General features: G+C 40.6%; 1 protein-coding gene across 4 annotated transcripts in view; it reads left to right on the forward strand.

The window, feature by feature from the left end:
* The window catches only part of SHROOM2 (shroom family member 2), a 116,353-nt gene that overhangs the window by 67,895 nt on the left and 28,217 nt on the right, over positions 1-20,241 (forward strand). The window contains exons 3-6 of one of the 4 annotated variants that reach the window (XM_056490390.1): positions 1,739-1,843; positions 3,726-3,857; positions 9,113-11,750; positions 13,517-13,620. In XM_056490390.1, coding sequence (XP_056346365.1) covers positions 1,739-1,843; positions 3,726-3,857; positions 9,113-11,750; positions 13,517-13,620 — 2,979 coding nt within the window. Of the gene's footprint in view, positions 1-1,738; positions 1,844-3,725; positions 3,858-4,018; positions 4,090-9,109; positions 11,751-13,516; positions 13,621-20,241 lie in introns of those variants that run through there. The other 3 variants (XM_056490356.1, XM_056490365.1, XM_056490375.1) reach the window with 3 other exon arrangements.

The raw sequence follows: 20,241 nt of genomic DNA on the forward strand, positions 1-20,241 counted from the left end.
TTCGGGCGTGAGGGGCAGTTCAGGGGCGAGGGCAGTTGGGCTGTGAGGAGGCGCAGTTCGGGTTTGAGCACCGTTCGGCCGTGAGGAGGGGCAGTTCGGCTGTGAGGAGGGGCAGTGAGGGCAGTTCGGGTTTGAGCACCGTTCGGCTGTGAGGAGGGGCAGTTCGGGTTTGAGCACCGTTCGGCTGTGAGGAGGGGCAGTTCGGCCGTGAGGAGGGGCAGTTCGGCCGTGAGGAGGGGCAGTTCGGCAGTGAGGAGGGGCAGTTCGGCTGTGAGAAGGGGCAGTTCGGCTGTGAGGAGGGGCAGTTGGGCTGTGTGAGGGGCAGTGAGGGCAGTTCGGGTCTGAGCGCCGTTGGGCTGTGACGGCCTGGTTGCAGCGCACGGCAGCCGGCAGGGGGCGTGCGCGGGTCGCCGGGCGGGGCAGGTAAGCTCAGGACAAGAAAGAAGAGAACCGATCCTTTGGGAGGGATAAAGAGCCGCTTTGGCTTCAGAATAGGGGCACATCCAGCCTCTGCCCTGTGTGGCTGCCGCTGCCTGAAGGGAAACGTGTGCAGCCTCAGGCTTGAGGTGTGTGCCAGCAGTCAGGCCTTTGCTCGTTCAGCTGGGGGCCGGAATGAAACATTAACAGACAGATTAGATATTAGGAAGAAATTCTTTACCATGAGAGTGGAGAGGCTGTGGAAGTTGCCAGAGAAGTTGTGGATACTTGGGAGTGTTCAAAGCCAGCCTGGATGAGGCTGTGAGCAACGTGCTCTAGTGGAAGGTGCCCCTGCCCATGGCAGGGCCCTTTCAACTGACTGATCTTCCAACCCAAACTATTTTATTTTCTCTGAAATCAGTTCTAGCAATTGGTTGTCACCTGGATGCAGGCCTCTGGAAGCACTTGTCACATATTTGCTTTGGTTACTCCAAATGCAAAAGCCTGTATGGCAGGGTTACAACAGAGGTGCTATTTGTTAGATAAGAATGATACAATTTCTGTTGGAGAAGGTGGTGCTGGGGAAGTATCTGCTTCAGTTGTTGTATCTGCTGGCCTTTTATCTTCTTACCTTTGTAACCAATCTTCTATGCTTATCAACATTTTCCTTCCAGCAGCTTCTGTAAAAGCACTGGTAGAAAGACACTTACAGTGAAATGCTTTTAATAATGCTTCCATTAATGCTGGAGGTTTTCTAAATTGTAGGTTCAGATGATCTCATTCTGTCACTCAGAAGTAATAGAGAGGTATTACATTAGAATGTAAATGCTCAGCTTCCAGCTTCTTTAGCTACCTGCAAAATATTCCTGTTTTGAATCTTTTAATCTCTTCTTTCTAGTCCTTCCATTTGCTGAGTTTCAGAATCAATATTTATGTTGCAGTCCACTTTTTAGAAAAAGTAGTTTCTTGAAGTGCAGGATAGATTCTCACCATTTAATTATAGTCACTATCAGAAAGTACTGTTGACTGTGCACTGTGAATTATTTTTAAGTCGTTATGAACTTCCCAACAAAAGCAGGTGCCTGTGATTCCACCTTCTAGGTATCCCACCACTATTTTTAGGCTTTTCAGACTATTATGTAAAAAAAAAAACAACAAAACAAAAAAAACCCACACAAACCAAACCCAACAAAAAACCTCTCAAAAATACTGTGTGTCCACAAATACAGAAAATTGAACAGACCTTGTTAATTCTTGTCCACTTGACTTGCCTTATGCCAAAACTCAGTCCAGTCTGTTCTCCCCTTGCTTGGCTGCTCAGGAAGATGAAAGTGGTGGTGGATATTGTAGAACAGAAAATGCCTTCTGAAAATGACATTCATGTAGCAAGAAACTATCTTATCAAGATCTTGACAAGTTCCATGAGGTACAGTACTGACTTTATATGTGCATCCCTTCTGTTTCTTCCCAGTGATTGGATTCCTCCTGCCATTTGTCAAGCCTAAACTGTTGCAGAAGCCCTCTTCCCAACCTTCTTTTCCTTATGCTCCAAACGCTTCTTGTATTGTGCTAGTTTCCTAGTCTTGTGTTTCCTTAGTGGTACATGATAGAACAGTAATTGTCTCATAAAAGATAAACCTTTTCAGCTGAATTGATGCCTAGGAGATCTACTGAATTGGCCTTAACAGGTATTTGTGGTTTGCTGAGTGGTGTTACAGGTGAGCAGTGGGGGGTAAAAGGACATGTGATGTTCTGTGCAGCTGAACAGTGGATCACAACTTTCTCCATACCTGCACTCAAGCTTGGAGCAAGCAAGGACTGTCTGGAGCCCCTAATCACACGGTTGAGCAGAATCTTTTGCACTTGTTTGCACTAAGATTACTGGGGCTTCTCCACTCTCTGAATGTCATGTCCTACTAAGAATGGGCAACTAGAGATGCTCTGCTTAACTGTTTTCTCTTTTGTCATGCTGAGAAGAGTAAGCTTTTGTTTATGGAAACAATTACTTCTTTTTATAGTGACAGTAATGATGCTGCACTTAGTAGTGAAATTACAGTTTCCCTGTAGAATTGTTATTCTCCTTTTGTAATCCTGCATGCAGAGTTTGGAAAGGCCATCATCACTGATTTTTTTCAGACCTTCCAGAATGTACTGTGAAAAGCCATGTACTCAGAGCTGACCTGTTTTGAAGATACCGGCTTTAGTTTTGGTCTCTAAATACATGGATGTCTCATAACAGACAAATTTATAAAAAGGGAGAAAATAATGTAGAAGTACCTTTTTACAGTTCAAACTGAAAATATGGAACACTTTTTCAGTGTAGCAAATTACTTCTGTAACTCAGACAAATTACTTAACCTTGGAGTAATGGATTTAAGTACCTAAGTACATTTAAAAATCTTAACAACTATGGTCCTATAAGCCTTTATTTCAGACTCTGATTTTGAAAGATGGGATTTGTCACACCTCATACTGCATCTAAATTTTAAATTACACTTCCTCCAGGAGAAGCCAATTCCTGAGCAGACGGAAGGGAGTAGGAGAAGTATGAAGCAATTTTGCAAAATAGTTTTTAAGGTGCAAAGCTCTAACAACAACTGTTGTACTTCTTAGAAGGGATCTCTTCTGTTAGGTGACCAGGAACATTTGGAGGTGATAGCCAAGTAGATATTTGGGGACTTACATGATTCACTGAACTGTTGTTGAGATGTATTCTTTAAAAAACAATCCCAGAAAACACCAAAACAAACAAAACCTCCCTGTGTATCTGGGATGCCAAACATTTCAAGAGCTGAAGCAGAACTTGCCTGGAGTTAATAGGATTGCTTGTATCGCTAACTTGTATGAAACAATGTACGTGGCTTTAATCCTTCCTGTCATTAACTTATTTCTTCCTAGCTCCTCTCATGTGCACCTACCTACAGTAAAATCTTACCAAAGCCTTACTGTTGTTGAGCTGTAAAAGAGTTCTAAGTCTCAGTATTAGCTTTTACTATTAAAGCTCTGGATACATGTCAGGCACTTGAAAATGTATCAGTTTCTGTTCCTTGTAAAAAACACCCACCTTACTACCCATTAAAAAATATAAAAAAATATTGGCATTTCACTGCATCTCAAGCATTTTAAAGAAATGGTGATGTCTTTTCAAAACTGGCATACATGTAGAAAGTTTTGCTATCATTTAAAGTCATTATGCCTCTCTCCTATCTGTGAAACCTTTTACTGCTGCCCTGGTAGATTTTTTGCTGCATATCACCTTATTGAACTGTTTGCATTAAAGTAGCACTCTCTGCCTCTGTTGTTTTCAGGAGGAATGACCTAGCCTGCAGGCCGCACTCCTGGCACGCAACCAAATTTACCGAAAGTCAACCTGAGGCAGCCACGTCACACCTTCCCTCGTCTAATGCCTGCGCCTCCTGGCACTCGAGCTATCATGCAAGGTGAGTCTCTGCTTAAGTTACACACATTCAGCTCTCAACAGTGAGGCAACAATAACGGAGCTCATGTTGTTGAGGGTTTGTTTTTTTTTAAAAACAACCAACGAAGAATCGTGGTTTCATATTTCTTTAGAGTTGCCTGTCCTTGCAGTGCATGAAGGGGCAGTTGGGGAAGTTTGACGTGTGGATGAGTGGATTTCTGAAACAGTTTGTGATATGTGCATGTGATTGAAAGGTAAGAAACTAGCGTTAAAGGCTAGAGTATGCTTCTTGCTCTGCATTTCCTTTCAATATCCACTGGTAAAATCCTAAAGCAAAGTAACCATCAAAAATTAATATTCATAAAGTGAAATAGGAAAGGGAGAAGAAATTAAAAATGCAGTTTCAAACAGTTTAAAAGGCTTTTTCTAAAGAGGGTACAGAATGCTTTACTGTTGTCTTTTAAGGTGTTACTGGTTTAATTAGTTTAACTGTCTTTGTGTAATCCCTCCCTACATCTGTGATCTTGCTTGTCTAGAGAGGTAATAAGACCAATTATTTTCAGTCACTGTTTAAAGCACCTTAATATTTGTTAGGTCACATTCAAAACTAACAGAGAAGGGCTGACACCCAGGCAGTTTTAGCTGTGAAACTCTAAACCTTTAGATAACGCCTGTTTGTGTCTGGTTACAGGTTCTTGTTTGTTTCCTGCTCCTAGGTGATATTCTTTATCATTTTCATGAAAGATTTTCTTGGTTCTTGGGGGATTTTTGGGGGGAGTGGGTGGGGCTTTTATGTCTTTTGTTACTTTTTCCTTCTCAGTTCCCATTTGGCCATAGTTACACTGAGCATTAAAGAAAATGAGTCTGGTGTGCAATTCTGTTTTGGGAAGTAGACTTTGGTTTTCTGTACTTAGTGGTTTACATTTTCTGCTGACTCATTACTTCTAGAGGTTAATGTTTTGTGGTTGTCAAAACAAAAGAACATTAATACTTCAGTATTTTATTTTTCATATAATTTTTACAATTAGGTGAACATTTACAATACTTTCACATTGTTTTCCTCAGGAGCTCCCTACTGTTTTTAAGTGAAGTTGCTATCTGCCCTTGCATAAAGATGACATTAGGCAGAAAGGTTTTTTTTTAAAATGTTTTTTGTAATACTTTATTAGTAGAAGTTTTAGGAACTTTGATTACAATTTCTGCTGGTTTACACTGATTTAAAGTTTGTATTTAAATATCATGTAGATGGGTTTAGATTTATAGATTTTAATACATTCAAAGTCCTTGTAAATTGAAACAAAATTCAGAAATTTCTAAACTCTTTTATGGAGTTCCTCATTGCAATGCTATAACTAAAGAGTATTTCTGCTATTAATGAATCTTCTACACTAAGCTGTAAATCATTATATGCTTTCTTCTCTTCCTGGTGGTTGTCCTTGTACCTTGTGAAAGTAAAATACTACAAGATGTGTCTCAACGTGTGTTTTGATAGGAGCTGGGTGTGTCCCACTACTTAAAAAAGAGGAAAAAGTGGTTCAGTGCCAGTTTGAAATGAGGTTTGGCTAGGAAATTGGGGGTGTAATGGAAGAGGGGGATTGGAATAGGGCAGCCTTCTCCCCTCACATATCAGAAATAGCTGCAACTACTGGCAGACACTAATACTAAAAAAAAAAAAAAAAAAAAGAGATTCTTTCTCACATGCTGCTGACAGATTTAGTGGCCTTAGCATAGTCTAATATCACAGTTGCCAGGTCACTGCCATCCTGAACCGTTTGGCTACCTGTGCTGCCCATTAAAGGTGATGTATTTGGGAGGTGTTTTCAGTCCTGGTGTCTGTTGTCCAAGACCTTTCCAGTGGCAGATCTGCTTTTACTGTGCGGCTGCTGGAGGAGGCCCAGCATTCCCATAGTGGCAGCCCAAGGATTTTGGTATTTTGGGGATCTCAGTTGTAGAGTGGGTTTCTTTGGGCTTGCTGATCTTTAAAAAGAGATGGGCAGCCTCAGAGATTCCCCATTTTACAAGTACATTTCATAAAAAGCTCAGCTGATTGGAAAGAACAGCAATTAGTAGCTGAAAGCAGCAGTATGCAAGGAGATAATGGAAATAGCCCGAGGAGGGGATGTTTCTAGCCAAAGCCTCCCATCCCTGGGCTATTTCTGGAATTTTATGTCCTTCCTTGAGCTAAACATCTGAGATTCAAAGCCTAAAATGTCTTTTGAATGTGCCTACCTGCATTCTCTCTGTGAGTGTGAAAATTCACTAAATCACTTGTAAAATATGGAGAGTTCATTGAAGGGTGGAGGAGGGAGCGACACTTTTTTGTGTTGGTAGAGTGGGGCACAGCTGGCCAAAAGAACCCTGTGAAGACTGTCCATACTGTCTACTGCTAGGTTAAGGTATGGGCAGTTTGATTTGCTTTAGGTTTTTTTTGTCGATTGGTTTTTCTGGGACTTTCTTTTTGCCGGCCTAATGAATTTGAATATTTGAGAAGGTGGATGAAGCTAGAGGAAGACAGACCAGAAGAGGCTGTACCAGTATATAGGAGAGAGGGTTGTCCTGGAACCCAGCCCTCCACATCCAGCACTGTATGTATGGGCTTATTATTATGTAACATTAATGCAAAAATTTTAAGTTACCTTGGAAGCACTAGGCTAGGTCTAGATGCCTCTCATGCAAGGCTAGAGAGCTAGAACTTGTAAAGCTTTCTGTGACTTCGTTTCCCTCTATCAATCTTCTGTCTTTTTCACAGAAGTCACACCTTAATAACATAGTGGAGACTTTTTTTCCTGGCCCTTCCTAAACTAAGGCTGAGTCCACTTTTCTGGGAGGAGTGTAAGTGAACTACCTTAAGTTGATGAAAGTTTAAACCTTGCATTTTCTTGCAGTAGGGTATACTATAAGTGAGAAGTGCTTGGGTTTGTTTCTGTGCCCATTTATGCAGGATGAACTCCATCACCTCTTCTGCTTCATTCTGGTATTATAGGTGTGGCTGTGGGACGGCTACCTAAACTGAGGTTTTGGGGCAGTTAGGGTCAGGTGCATCTGAGTTGTAATCCCATGCAGTTGCTGAGATGAGATCATTTCTCTAAGGGTCCAGGAACAGAAGCTCATGCCCCAGGGTTGGGAAGTGTTTACTGGCCAATGTGGCCAAGGGATGATGTTTGTAGATTATTTCTGGACTTCACCTGTCAGATTTTGATCAGCAGTATAGGTGCTTTTATGAATCTGCTCTAAAACAGCCATTGAGAGGAGGATAACCTGGGATGCCAGCCAGGCTCAGGCAGACAACTGACATTTGGACTCTCTTCCATGTCAGAATTCACAGGATTACTCTTCAGTTTAGGACCACAGGAGGCCATGCTGTGCAGAAACATGCCATTAGAAACCTTCCTGTCCTTCTTTAAAGTGTATGCTGCTTCTGCTGGGTTTCCATTAGGCATTTCCTAGCAGGGCTTTGATCTTCTATGCTTATGATTTCTGCTTCACATTTGATACCAGCAGATTTACACGAGACCTGTAAACGGAGACTTTCCTGCACAAGTGGCATCTTTCTTTTAATTAATGCCAACTATCTGTTTGGATTTTATGAACTTAAAGGTCTTTTCCAACCTTAATGGTTTGGTGATCTCCTTAGTGCTCAATTGAGTTGGAATATCAGCAATTCTTAGTAATATCCGGATTACATTTTTCTTAGACAAAAAAATCCTGGTAATGACCAAGATACTTTTTACATGAAACACAGTATCAGCCTAAGATGACAATATCTTTTTAAGGATTCAGCAAGATGTTTTGAGTGCTGAAAATAAACAAATGAAAGAACATAAAACCCCACAAGATGACGCCATTGCTAGTGTATCTTGTTAATAGAATGCTTTTAGAAAATAAGCATAAAGCATACATTATTTCATATAAATTGCTTTTGACCATGTTGTATAAGAAAAGAAGTTTTAAAGGCTGCAGTAGTAGAGGGGGGAAAAAGCAATTCTGTTAGTACTGAATTCCAGAGAACTATTGAGTTGACCTTTGCAATATTTTCGACAGAAGAAAATACCTCTATCACTCTTTGTATTTTTTTATGTGGACTAATCTAGTTTCATTGCTAGCTTTCATAGGCCTCTTTACAGCACAAGATTTGATAGATGCTTCATATAATTATAGCTACAGGGAAGTGGAATAATTCTGGGATTTCTACCAAGGGGCTTTGCATGCAAAGGCAAGAATTTGAATTTGATATATAAAAGCAGGAGGAGCTGCCAGTGAAGTTCAAACAGGAAGATGTGATGAGAATAATTGGAAAGACTGTCATTTCAGCATCAGTGTGTTGGATTGACAGGAGATAGGTATTGTGAGAGAGAAAAGAAATTAAAGAAAATGAAACAAAACAAACAAAACTCACGGGGTAGGAAAGTAACAGAAGCAGCAGGATTTTGGAATAGTGTCCTTGGCAAAAGACCTGAATAAAGTACAGTATCAAAGAGGATTTTATAGAGGAAAGAGCGGTAGGGAGAAACTGGTAAGGATTCTGGAAGGAATGTTACAAGTTTGTTTGGCCATGCAGAGCTTATGTTGCTTTGACATCTTCTGAAGTTTTCATGACAATGTTGTGGAACTGGGTGGAATTGAATGTTGTTGTAAGAGTGTCAACCTGAGAGTGTTTTGAAACCACACTGCTAAGGTGCATGTGTAGGTAGTATTTGAGACAAATGCATTTAGTGCATCTCTGCTTAACAGTTAAAACATCAAACAAATAGGCAGGTGTGGATATAACTTTATGGGAGTAACTTACTGATGAGAAAATAACATCATGGGTTGAAGAAATTTAGAGTTATATTTCAGAGATGAAGAGAGGAAGTATGTGAGTTTAATAGCTGGAAGAATCGGGGTGCCTGGAAAATACGCTGAAAAATAAGTTGGTGTCTGTCCTGGGAAAGAGGGAGCTAATGGAGCACAAATGAATTTTTTTAAACGTCAGCAAAATCAACAATTCACAAGGAGAAGGGACCCTTCAAGGAGATAAATGCATATTACTTACTGGCAAACTTAAATAGGGAAGCTGAGTTACTTACTAAGTCTTCAAGCTTTGCATCAGTAGTGGAGTATAAAGTTGGAGCCCTGACTTTGTGTTCAAACTTTCAATTTTGTTAGATTGTTTGTCTTTAACTGCTGTGCAGATGGATCTTAACCAATATTATTAAAATGTGTGATTATAATTATGTTGTGGCATTTTTTGACATTTTGATATTTATTCTGACACTTTTCTTTTGTTTCCTTCAGTAGTTGTTCTTCTAATGACCTGTCAAACTCATGGGATCAGTCAAGTCTATTTCGCACTTCTGACCAATTCAGCTCTTTGGGAAGTATGGACAGCTGGGACCACACTCCCCAAGTAACCCAGTATGGAAGACTTTCTTCTGCAAGGTCTAATAGTAGTATTGATCATCTAGGGAGCCAAAGCAAGCGGGATTCAGCCTATGGATCTTTCTCCACGAGTTCTAGCACCCCTGACCACACTCTGTCCAATGCAGACACTTCTTCAACAGAGAACATGCTTTACAAAGTGGGCCCCTGGGAGGCTGCTAAGCATGGAAGCAAGTCTAGCCAGTTTTTGAATGACAGCAGTGGAACAGAGGACAAACCTGGGTATTTGCCAGCTCCCATCCAATATGAGAATAACAAAGGTCCTAGAACAGAGGAACACCCAGATGCCAAGCTCACTAGCTCAGGAAGATCCAGTTTTGGACCTGTCTGGTATGTTCCTGATAAGAAGAAGTCTTCATCTCCTCCCCCCCCACCTCCTCCTCTCCGTAGTGACAGTTTTGCTGCCACCAAGGGCCATGAGAAAGCCCATGGCCCTGTGTACTCAGAGGGTGCCAGCACACAGCACTTTACAGCCCTGAACCTATCTCAGCCCAGGAGTGACTGGAGTTTGGAAACTGCAGAGCAGCAGCAGCGGCCCTCCAGAACATGTGACAGGAGGATCAGCAGCTCAAATTATAAATCTGATCTCAGTTCAGAACACACTTTTTCTTCAGCTGGTGAAAGGTACAGTAGTAATGCAGGAGCTGTGAACAAACTGCAGCCATCGTTGTCCAGCACCGATGTTAGGTTTGCACAGCCTGCTTACACTTACCACCACCAGCACCAGTACAGTGATGAAAGCACCTTTTATCACAGTGCAAGAATCTTAGCTGCACCTAAAGATCAGCAACATTATCTGTCCTACAGTGGCATTCAGGAGTTAACTACAGGTAATTTTCATGGCTACAGTCCAAACCAAGCCAGTCTGCTCAACACTTCTTCTGTGAACAGTGCTGCTGAACAGAAGGTGGACAACACTGGACAAAGTCGGTATTATTGTGTGACAGCAAAACAGCCTGCTCAGGGAAGCTCAAAGCCGCTACGGCTCAAGGATGACAGCTGGAAACCTGCAGTGGGAACCGATGTGTCTCTTGGACCTCATGAAAATTCTGCAGTTATTACCATGGCCCCAAACCCAAAATACTATCTACCTCAACAATCTATTGAATCTTCACTGACAAGGTGTGAAAACAGCAGTCATTACCCAGTGGACAGAGAGGAAGATGCTAGGTGTGCTTTAGTAGAAGAATCTAAAAAACTTAATCATACCGAAAAATCTGGGCAAAAGAAAAGCTGTGAGAACAACTCTGAGGAAAGTGAAATGAGGCACAGTCAGCAGGAGTATGGAAAGGGCTGTGTCCATACCACTGAAAACAGATCTGTTCAAAAAGATTTTAGGTGGGGGAAAGATGAGAGTAGCAAGATTTCTCCTCAGAAGACGCCAATGTTGCACTCTTTAGCTCAGGAAGGGAAAAAACAGTCTGACAACAAGCCAGAAGTGGTAACAGAACGACAGACCTCATTTGACACTCACCTGTCTAAACAGGCACGAAGGAGTGATCGTTTTGCAACAACCCTCAGAAATGAGATCCAAATGAGAAGAGCAAAGCTGCAGAAAAGCAGAAGTACTGCTACACTAATAGGGTCATCTGAAACAGAGGAGTGCGGTGAGACGTGGAAACCAGATTCAACAGAGAATGTCACCACCTCCCCAGACACAAACTCTACCAGCACCTACAAAGATCACCTCAAGGAAGCACAGGCTAGGGTTCTGAGCGCGACATCCTTCAGACGTCGGGACTTGGAGCCCAGCCCCACTGAATACGTGCCCAGGTCACCCGAGAGGAAAACTGGTAGTTACAGCTCTTCATTACTGGCTTTGGTTTCTGAAGATGTCTCTGGATTTCTTGAGGCTACACAAGCCAAACCAAACCCTACAGGGAGTGGCACTCATCACATTTCTCGGATTGGAGCCAGGAAGAGGTTCACAATAGAGCAAAAACTGAAGTCATACTCAGAACCAGACAAGATGAATGAGGTGGGCATGTCAGAGGACGAATGCCATGCTCATTGCCGTCCAAATATATCAGAAGAAGCCCTGGGCTCATTTGCAGACAGGTGGAAATTTTTTGAAGAAACAAGTAAGCCTGCATCTAGAAAATCATCACAGAAACCAAGTCCCCATGGTCCAGCAGAGGGACAGCCTGAGAGGCCAGATAGGAAAGCACAAGAGGGAGAGGGGCTGTGGTATGAGAGAAGAGGTCGGGTAGCCTCTGTTGGACTTGAAACTGCTCATGCTTCAAAAGATAGTGTCCACCATAGCAGCAGCAATAAGGCTGCTGAGAGGACTGGGAAATCTGCACAGCCACAGCGCCTGGAAACCTTTGCAGAATATGAGGCATCGTGGAAGGAGCAGTGGAAGCCAGTAGAGCCAAGGGGCTCAGGAAGGTACCATTCAGCTGATAATATCCTTGATACAGGCCATGAACAGCAAGGGAAATCCCAATACACCCATGAGAGGTCTAGATCATCCCCTTCCACTGATTCCTACAAACAGGTACAAGTGTCTTTCTTTTGCATTATCCTTTAGTTGCCCAGGGTGGTGGAGGACAGTAGAGGAGTGGAGGGGAAAAGAAAATGTTTATGAAAATTTCCAAATTAGGAACAGTATGTAATATGGTGTTTTCCTTTTGTCTGTAAAGGAGTCAATATTATAGGTAGATATCTTAAGTAAAATAAGGAAGGAAGATCAAACTGCTCAATTGGATCAAAGTAATTTCTTGTGTGTTGTAGTCAGATGGAAAAAAACATGATTGATTTGCTAATACCCTCTTTTTTACAGTAGAGATTTTTAAGATTCAAAGCAATTTTCACCCAGGCTTATTTTTTCATTAGTGTGGCTGTATTCCCCATTTGAATTCTCTGAAACCATGAAGAAAAGTATTGCACATGTAAATAATACATACTTTTGTCTAATTTTTTAATGGTCTAATAATTTCCACAGATTTCTTGTTTTCTTCTAAACTTGCTTCCCGCAAAAGCTACATAGGACAAAATTTCTGCCTCATAAAGTTTAGAGATTACAAATATGCCTGTTAATGTTAAAGCCACAGCAACAATGAAATTGCTTAATGTTTTGTTTTATGTCAGTTTGCTTGATTTAAGATGTATACATTTATTCCTTCGAGAGATGCCTGTTCAACTTGCAAGTAAATATTGCGTTAATCTTTAACTGAGCAGGGCCAGGCAATGGTTGGCAGGTGGCACTGGAAGTAAACAGAGAAACCAGGTCTCTTTAGTTCTGCTAAAAGATGTTGTTCAAGCTACAAGATTGCCTGATATGTACAAGGAGTCACAGTGTGTTCAACCTGTGTTGAACTTCGTCTTCTGCAAGAATAGAATTTAATCTCTAAAAGTTTTGGACTGTCTTTCCATGAGTTTTTTGTGTCTTTTAAGTTAGGCAAAAGTTATTTTTGAGCTCTATGTGCAGACTTAACTATGCAGATAATTTACTAGAGTAGAGATTCCAAGCACTGAAAATATTCACCTGGAAGTTACTTTGAAAATTAGATTCACTTAATTATTAAATAATTGCCTACCCAGCAGAAGAAAATCATATAATCTATTCCCTGTATGCATTTCTGGATTATTAGTCAGTGCCCTTAAGTTCAGTATAGGCCTCCTGAGGCAAAAAGCAGACACCTGTTTAGGCACCTGGAAAATATGGTGATAAGTGCATTGAAGATGCTTACAACAGACTGAAGTAAATAAAGATATTGTTTTGCATATATGATTCAGTTTATTCCAGTGCTAATGCGCAATTAAATTTCCTGTAGGTTCAGTGTTTGTAATGCAAAGCTATGCTTTGGGTGGGGTTGTTTGAAGATAGTGAGATAATAACGTTCTGGAACAGCACTGTTGGTGTTTTACTGAGCAAATAAAGTACATGCACGGGATTCACAACCCGGTGCATACTTGCATCTCATAAAATGTGAGCAACTCTTCTGCAACTTCTGTGCCTCTTTTTTTTGTTTGTTTTTGCCAAATGGAAGTTGCAAACGTTTCTATAAATGTTAAGCTCTTCTGTAGATCAGCAAAGCAGAGCAGCAGCGCAAGCACAGCCAGGTTGGGAGTGCAGTACAAGAGGTCACAGAGCACACTGTACTGCTTAAAGCCAAACAAGCTTAAAACATGCTATGCTGTTGACTTCATGTATATTCAAACAGAGCAAACCCACAAATAAGAGGTTCCATAATCACAGATTTTATAGGAGTCTGAAACATGATGACTTGGTCTCTTACTTGTATTATAAACCTCTTTTAGGAAGTATCAGTTGAAGTAAGGAGGCAAGCAGAGGATTTAAAGGAAGATGGGGAGTGTATTTTCTCTAACATTAACAAACTGGATGAAAGGAACTGCACTGTAAGGTAAGTACAGTATTTTTAAATTTCTCTCTCTAAAAGATTTGATTTTGACAAATCTTTCTGACAAATTTCTCTGATCTGATCTTTTTCTGACTCAAACTCCAAGTTCTGCTTGATGGTTTCAGTGTTTCTGTTGTGCCTTTTTCCCTTATTTCCCTCCTTCTCCCCACATACTTCAATGTGCACAATAGAATTAATGTTGGGACTGAAAATTTTGGGGACTCTAGTGTAAGCTTAAAGAAATTGCTGAGTGTTGAGCATCTTATAGTTTGTTCAGAGGCAGTTGATTCTTATCTGTGTGCATGAAATGATAGTTATGGGTTTTTTGGGGGGTAGGTGGGGGCCCTGAGGAATCCAAAAACAGATTTCCAGTATTATCCTTGGCAAAGACAGCATGCTGCTGAAACATAGTAGTGCTGTAAACTGGACTTTCCTTTTCTTGTTCCTTTATAGAATACAGTACATGAATAGAAGACAGTAAAATTTGTTTTACTGTTTGAAGAGCTCAAATTTTCTCTGTTAATTCATGTTTTAATTAATGTACAATGTTTTCAAACCCTTTTCAAAGGTGTGACTGTATGCACAGTGTAGTTAAAATCCTTCAAATATCTAGCATGCTGAGGGTTGTCCTCGTCCTGGGCCATTGTAGTGTAAGCAGTGATTTCAGTAATCCCTGATTCTGCAGCTGCTGAGGTTGTGCACACTCTGCTATCGCCAGGTCTGACAGCTCTGGGTTTCATAACAGAGGGAACCCATGCATAGGAAAAATAACCTCTATAGGCTTTCCTCAGTTCTGTAAGTGGTATTAAGTTCTCAAGGGAGAGGAAATTATGAACTGTAGCAAATGCTCACTCTAGCTGTGACCATAAAATCTTGTAAAAAGTTCCTATTTATTTGTGGGTTTATATGATTGCATTTTGCATTGCTTATGGCTTAGCTGAAGAGACCACCCCCTATTTTTCTAGTTTTTTATAGACCTCTGTACTTACCGTAGTGATTTCAAAACGAGCAGCCCACGGGGGTGCGAGTGCGCGCAGCCGTGGGGAGGGAGGGAGGGAGGGAAGAGGTTGGGGGGAGGCAGCACCATCAGCCAGAGCAGCCGGGCTGCTGTGGGCGGGCAGCAGCTCTGGACAAGTAAAATCATTTCCATCTACCAGCGCCGAAGCCGAGTCACAAAAGCATGTGAATAATACTCCTACGCCAGCATTTTAGCAGTGTTTGTGCTGCACAATTCTTGCTTTATAATCATGGAATCCATGAAAATCATGTGACTGGGCACCAGCTGCAGTAAGTTTTTTTTTCTGCTGGAGCCTCTTTTGACATACTATTTCAGATGTAGTACTTGGCCATTTTACCACATTACAGAAGGTTTTGTGAAATGGTCTCTTTCACAGTATTTCTCTCAACACTGATATGCAGAGGGTTGATATGCCTCCTGGATTCAAAAAAACTAACTAATTAAAGTCCCTTATTTGGACATTTAATTCTTCTGTTCTGAAATATCACTGTGCGATAATGAACAGCTACCTTATGGGAAAGAATATACATTTCCGTGTACTCCTTTTTTAACAAGGCATTCTTGTGCTCAAAAGGAACTGGCTTCATGGCATGGACTGATTTTATCATATTTGAGCTGCTCTAAAGGCATTTAGTTTTGTATTTTTAAAATCTAGCAATCTGCAAATGGCTAGCAAATCTACCTAATTCAGGGTATATTCTAGAACATTAATAGTAACCAAACCTGAGGTCTTCCTTATGGTCGTGTTTAATACTCTCTTTTAAAATTTATGTTTGGATTAAATTGCTGGCAGCTGTTACTTTGTGCTACCAAGACTTGTGTGCTGTGTTGGCCATTGTGCTACCAAAGTCAGTGTGATGGGGTTGAACACAGGAGTGGCCCTTCTGCATTTGTGGATGTGAGATTTACAGGAACCCAAGCTGAGAGACAGCTGTGGAGTCCACAGTGCTTTCTCCAGGTTGGAGACTGTCCTACACTACAGGGTGCCTCTGGCCTCCCTCCCCTTCAGTTCTTTTGAGGAAAGAAAAAAAATTATTAACTTGAAATAAACTTTTAATATCTACCATTTACAGCTTCCCTGATTATTTTCCTCAGAAATACAGGTCTCTTTAATGCACTGAATCTAGAGTGAAAAAGGGTTAGAATATAACAGCAAAAGGCTTTTTAAAAACAAACAAACAAAAATAAGCATGTTTGATAGTTGTTTTTTTTTTTTTTCTCCTGAGCTTTTTGCTGTCTTCCTGACTGTTCTTTTTTAGCACACAGTTCTAAAACCTAAATTAACACTACTTTGAAAAATTGGGGGAGGGGTGGTGTGTGAATGTTGAGTTGATGAAGATAGTTTCTGAACCTCTTTCATCTCTAACTCTGTTTATCCCCTCTGAGATTACTAAGTGCTTCCAATGAATCCGGATTGTTTCATCTCTCTTTTTAGATGAGCTGCAACATGTTCTTCTGAACTGCAGTATTTAATAGTTTAGGGTATTACTTTTGTAGAAAGAGAAAAATAGAGGTCCATAGCAGCCATTGTCATCTCTTATGGAAGTACCAAACCACTCTTTTTATGAGCTCACAGGGATGCAGTCATCCCATCTCATAACATGAGATGAGTATATACTTTTATACTGAGGGGTTGATGTGATTCCATGTATGTTCTTAACTTTAGGATAGCTTAAAAGCATTATACAATTTTGCTGATCTGTAAAACAAAAATGGTGGTTTTTTAATTTTTATTGACTCAACTCTATTTCAAATTAGTTACAAAAGCTTACCTTTTTACAGATGCGAAGTCTGTGCTTCTTTAAACTTCTCTCTCTTTCTGCATTTGTAAAATGACTTATACTGGTTACATAAGTACCTTCCTTATAGAAGTCTCCACAATTTCTAAGCTGAAATAGACTTTCAAAAGATTACAGAGGGAAATGGATGCTCTGACCAGTAGTCTGTGGCTTCCTGCGGTAGGACATGCACACATAAGTCATTCTGCATCGAAATAATCATGCTTTATGATCTAATTCTTAAGATCACCATCTACTAGAGATGTTTACAGCCATTGCCTTTATTTACTTTCTAAGAACATGTGACTCCTAGCTCTAGTAATTTGCTCCTGTGGTGTCTATTAAAGTTACATAACTTCAAAAAGTGAAAAAGGATATCTGAGATCAAAGGCTGCAGAAAATATTTCAGCATTTAATAGGTGTCAAGTCCAAAGGCGTATGCATGTCAAGTGTAGGACTACAGTGTGACTCAACTCTAATTAAACACTGTAAAATATTTCCTTCAGTATTTTCATACCTCAGTAGTTACTCCTATTTCAGTTGAGCTCTTGAAGACAGAGCAACAGCCTTTGCAATACAAAACCAAAATAAAAATAATTTCTTAATGCTTAAGTTGTCCTAAATGTCCAATTATAATGTTCTAGAAAAATCTTTGATAATCCAGAAACAGGAGCCTATAGACATGTTCCCAGGTTTCTTATTAGGCTCTTTATAAGAAAGATTTTTCAACACCTCGTGAATATCTAGGCTCCATGCTCACCAGGAGCAGCAGCAAATTATCGTGCAAGGAAGGAGCACCTTCAGCAACACAGGAATGTAAGTGACCTTATGTCTTCTGAATTGAGATGGAAGAGAATTTTAAAATGGGCAGTAGTCCATTTGGTATGTGTTTATTTGTATCATGCGTATATGAGGGTGTGTGTGTGTGTATACACACAGACATATAAAACATACATGTGTATATTGATAGTTATTTCTCTTAGCTTTTTCTGACTTGTGACCATTTTGGGGTTGGGGTTTACATATCTATAAGGACTAATTAAGAATGGGGGGAAAAAAACCCCAAAAATACACAACACACATTTTACAAATTAGTTCCTCATATTTACTATGGTAGATGGTGTAAATTGGTAATTGAAAATATTCTTGGAAACTACCCAGTTTTTCATAACTCCAGAAATTTTAATTTTTTTATTTTGTTTGGGTTTCTTTTCCTGTGATGTCAAAAACACTAATAAAGTACCAATATAAAGTGTTAGGATCAGCTTAACTAGGGACTAAACTACTGAAACACAAGACTTGAAGGCTTAGTTTTAATATGTAGCAGAAGAGCCATTTCCTTAAATAGGTAATGAGAATTTTAGTTGGCAACATTGTGATGTATAGATATTTTAAACTTCTTTATTAAGAGTCATAAAGTCCTAGAATGGTTCGGTTCAAAGGGCACCCTAAAAACCATCTGGTCCCAGCCCTCCTTTCATGGCCAGGGAACTTTTCCACTAGACCAGGTTACTCAGAGCCCCTCCAGCCTGGTCATTGATACCTCCAGGCATGGGAAGGCTGCAGCTTCTCTGGATAACCTCTTCCAGTACCTCACCACCCTCACAGTAAAGAATTTCTTCCAAATATCTAATCTAAATCTGCCTTCCTCCATCATAAGGCCATTCTCACTTGTCCTATCACTACATACCTTTCTGAAAAGTCCCTCTCTGGTTTTCTTTTCTATGTACTGGAAAGTGCTGTAAGGTCTCTGTGAAGTCTTTTCTTTTCCAGGCTGAACAGCCCCAACTCTCTCAGCTTGTCCTCAATGAAGTGTTCCACTCCTGTGATTATAGTAGTGGTGGCCTTCCTCTGGACACAATCCAACAGGGCCATGTTTTTCTTCTTTTGGGAACCCTAGAACTGAATACAGTAATGAAGGTGGGGTTTCACAAAAGTAGAGGGGGAGAATCCCCTCCCTTGACCTGCTGGCCAGACTGCTTTTGATGTAGCCATTTGGCTCTCTGAGCTGGGCATGCACACTGCCAAGTCACTGTTGAGCTTTTTGTCCACAAACACCTCCAAGTTCTTTCTTCCCAAGGCTGGTCATTGTCCATTCTCAGCCTGAACTTCTGCTTGGGATTGCCCTGACCCAGGGGCAGAACCTGGCACTTGGCCTTGTTGACCTTCCTGAGGTTACTAATTTATTGTTGCAGTTTAACAGTCAAACTGTGAGTTGCTGTTCCTGACTGAACATTGCAGGACAAGTATGTCTCAGGCATTGACTTACCAAGGACTTACCAAGACATTACCAGAGCTATGAAAGTAAAATGTTTTCACCCTTTTCCATGTGAGGAAGAAATAGTATGATCTTGTGCAACCGCTTCCTTAGAAATCAGTGGAAAAATTACTTTGGCCAACTTTTCGTGCATGTGTTAATAAGCTCTAAAAAGCTTTCTCTTCTCTGGCTGAACAATTCCAACTCTCTCATCCGGTCTTCACAGGAGAGGTGTTACATCCCTCTGGTGATCTCCCTGGTACTCCTCTGGACTTGCTTCAGCAGGTCCATATCCTCAGCATTTCTTTATCATGAGATATGGATTATTAAGGCATTTTGCAGTTTTTTTCCCAGTGATGTCATTATGTGTGTCATATAGCAATGACGCAGTACAGTCTGGGCTGTTTTAAAGTTTGTATTTTCTCTGAAAATGGGAAAAATCTACTCTAGCTCTTCTTGTGCTTATAGAGGAGAGTGAGTCTAACAGGATCTATTCATATATGAGAAATCCCCTGTAACCTTTCATCTTCCTTAGGTTTCTGTGAATACTTGTAATTAGTACAAGTTTCATTGCTGTGAACCATTATATCCTTTCAGTGTACTAGTATATGTGACTGACTAATAACAGAAATATAATTATCATACTCTTGAGACAGTGGAACCTTGGATCACTAGTACATGATGGCAGGTGATGGATGTTGATGCTTAAAAGGCCAAAAGTCTGCCTAGGCAGGTTTCTTTCTCTGTGTGAGCCAGGAGCAGATGCTTGGGGTGGGAACAGAAGACCAGGGCAAACTAGGAGCCATGCAGTTGGGTGTCTTGTCAAGCCTCTGCTGGTCTGTCTGTCTTTGAGCTTTGTTTTATTTTTTGTTTTGTTTTTTACTGCTGTGAAGTATGAAAATTGTATGTTCATAGAACAGTCTGTGAAATTCAGCTTTTCCTTCTTGTGTAGCAGTAATTTCTGTTGTATATTGTTGTATATGTTAGTGAAATACAGGAAAATCTCTCCTGTGGGTTACTTTGCATTAATTAAATCTGAGTAATTTCCTCATAGCAGCAACTGCTGCCCCCTAGTTTTTCCACCCCTTTTGTGAATCATCTATATCTGATGAGTTCTGATGTGAATGATGTGATGAGACAAGTGAGGACTCTGTCTCAAGGGAGTAAAATTTTTAAGAGCCTCAGGTGTGATAAAATTTAATTTTCTAACAAACCTAAAAATCCAAAGTCTCTGTCATCCAGATCACTCTTGTCACTATGTGTAGTGACTCTTTCTAAGATTGGTAGTGGATTCAAGACACATGCCCAAGTTATTCTTTGTCATTTTTACTCATTAGTGCAGCTGTTGAATCTATTCATAAAATTTCTCCTTTTTTGCTTATTTCAGTTGTTTATGATTCTGAGGTTCTCCAGATTCATAATGAGGTTCTTTTTTTATTCTTGCTCTCTTTCCCTCATTCTTTCACTTCAGCACCCTCACACCTTCCCTCCCTGAACACTGGGTGTGTCACTGTGCTCAAGCAGCTACCTAACTATCTGAGGAATGGATAGGTGTGCATCACAGATCCCAG

Source organism: Oenanthe melanoleuca, chromosome 1 (assembly GCF_029582105.1).
Source record: "Oenanthe melanoleuca isolate GR-GAL-2019-014 chromosome 1, OMel1.0, whole genome shotgun sequence".
Classification (NCBI taxonomy): domain Eukaryota; kingdom Metazoa; phylum Chordata; class Aves; order Passeriformes; family Muscicapidae; genus Oenanthe; species Oenanthe melanoleuca.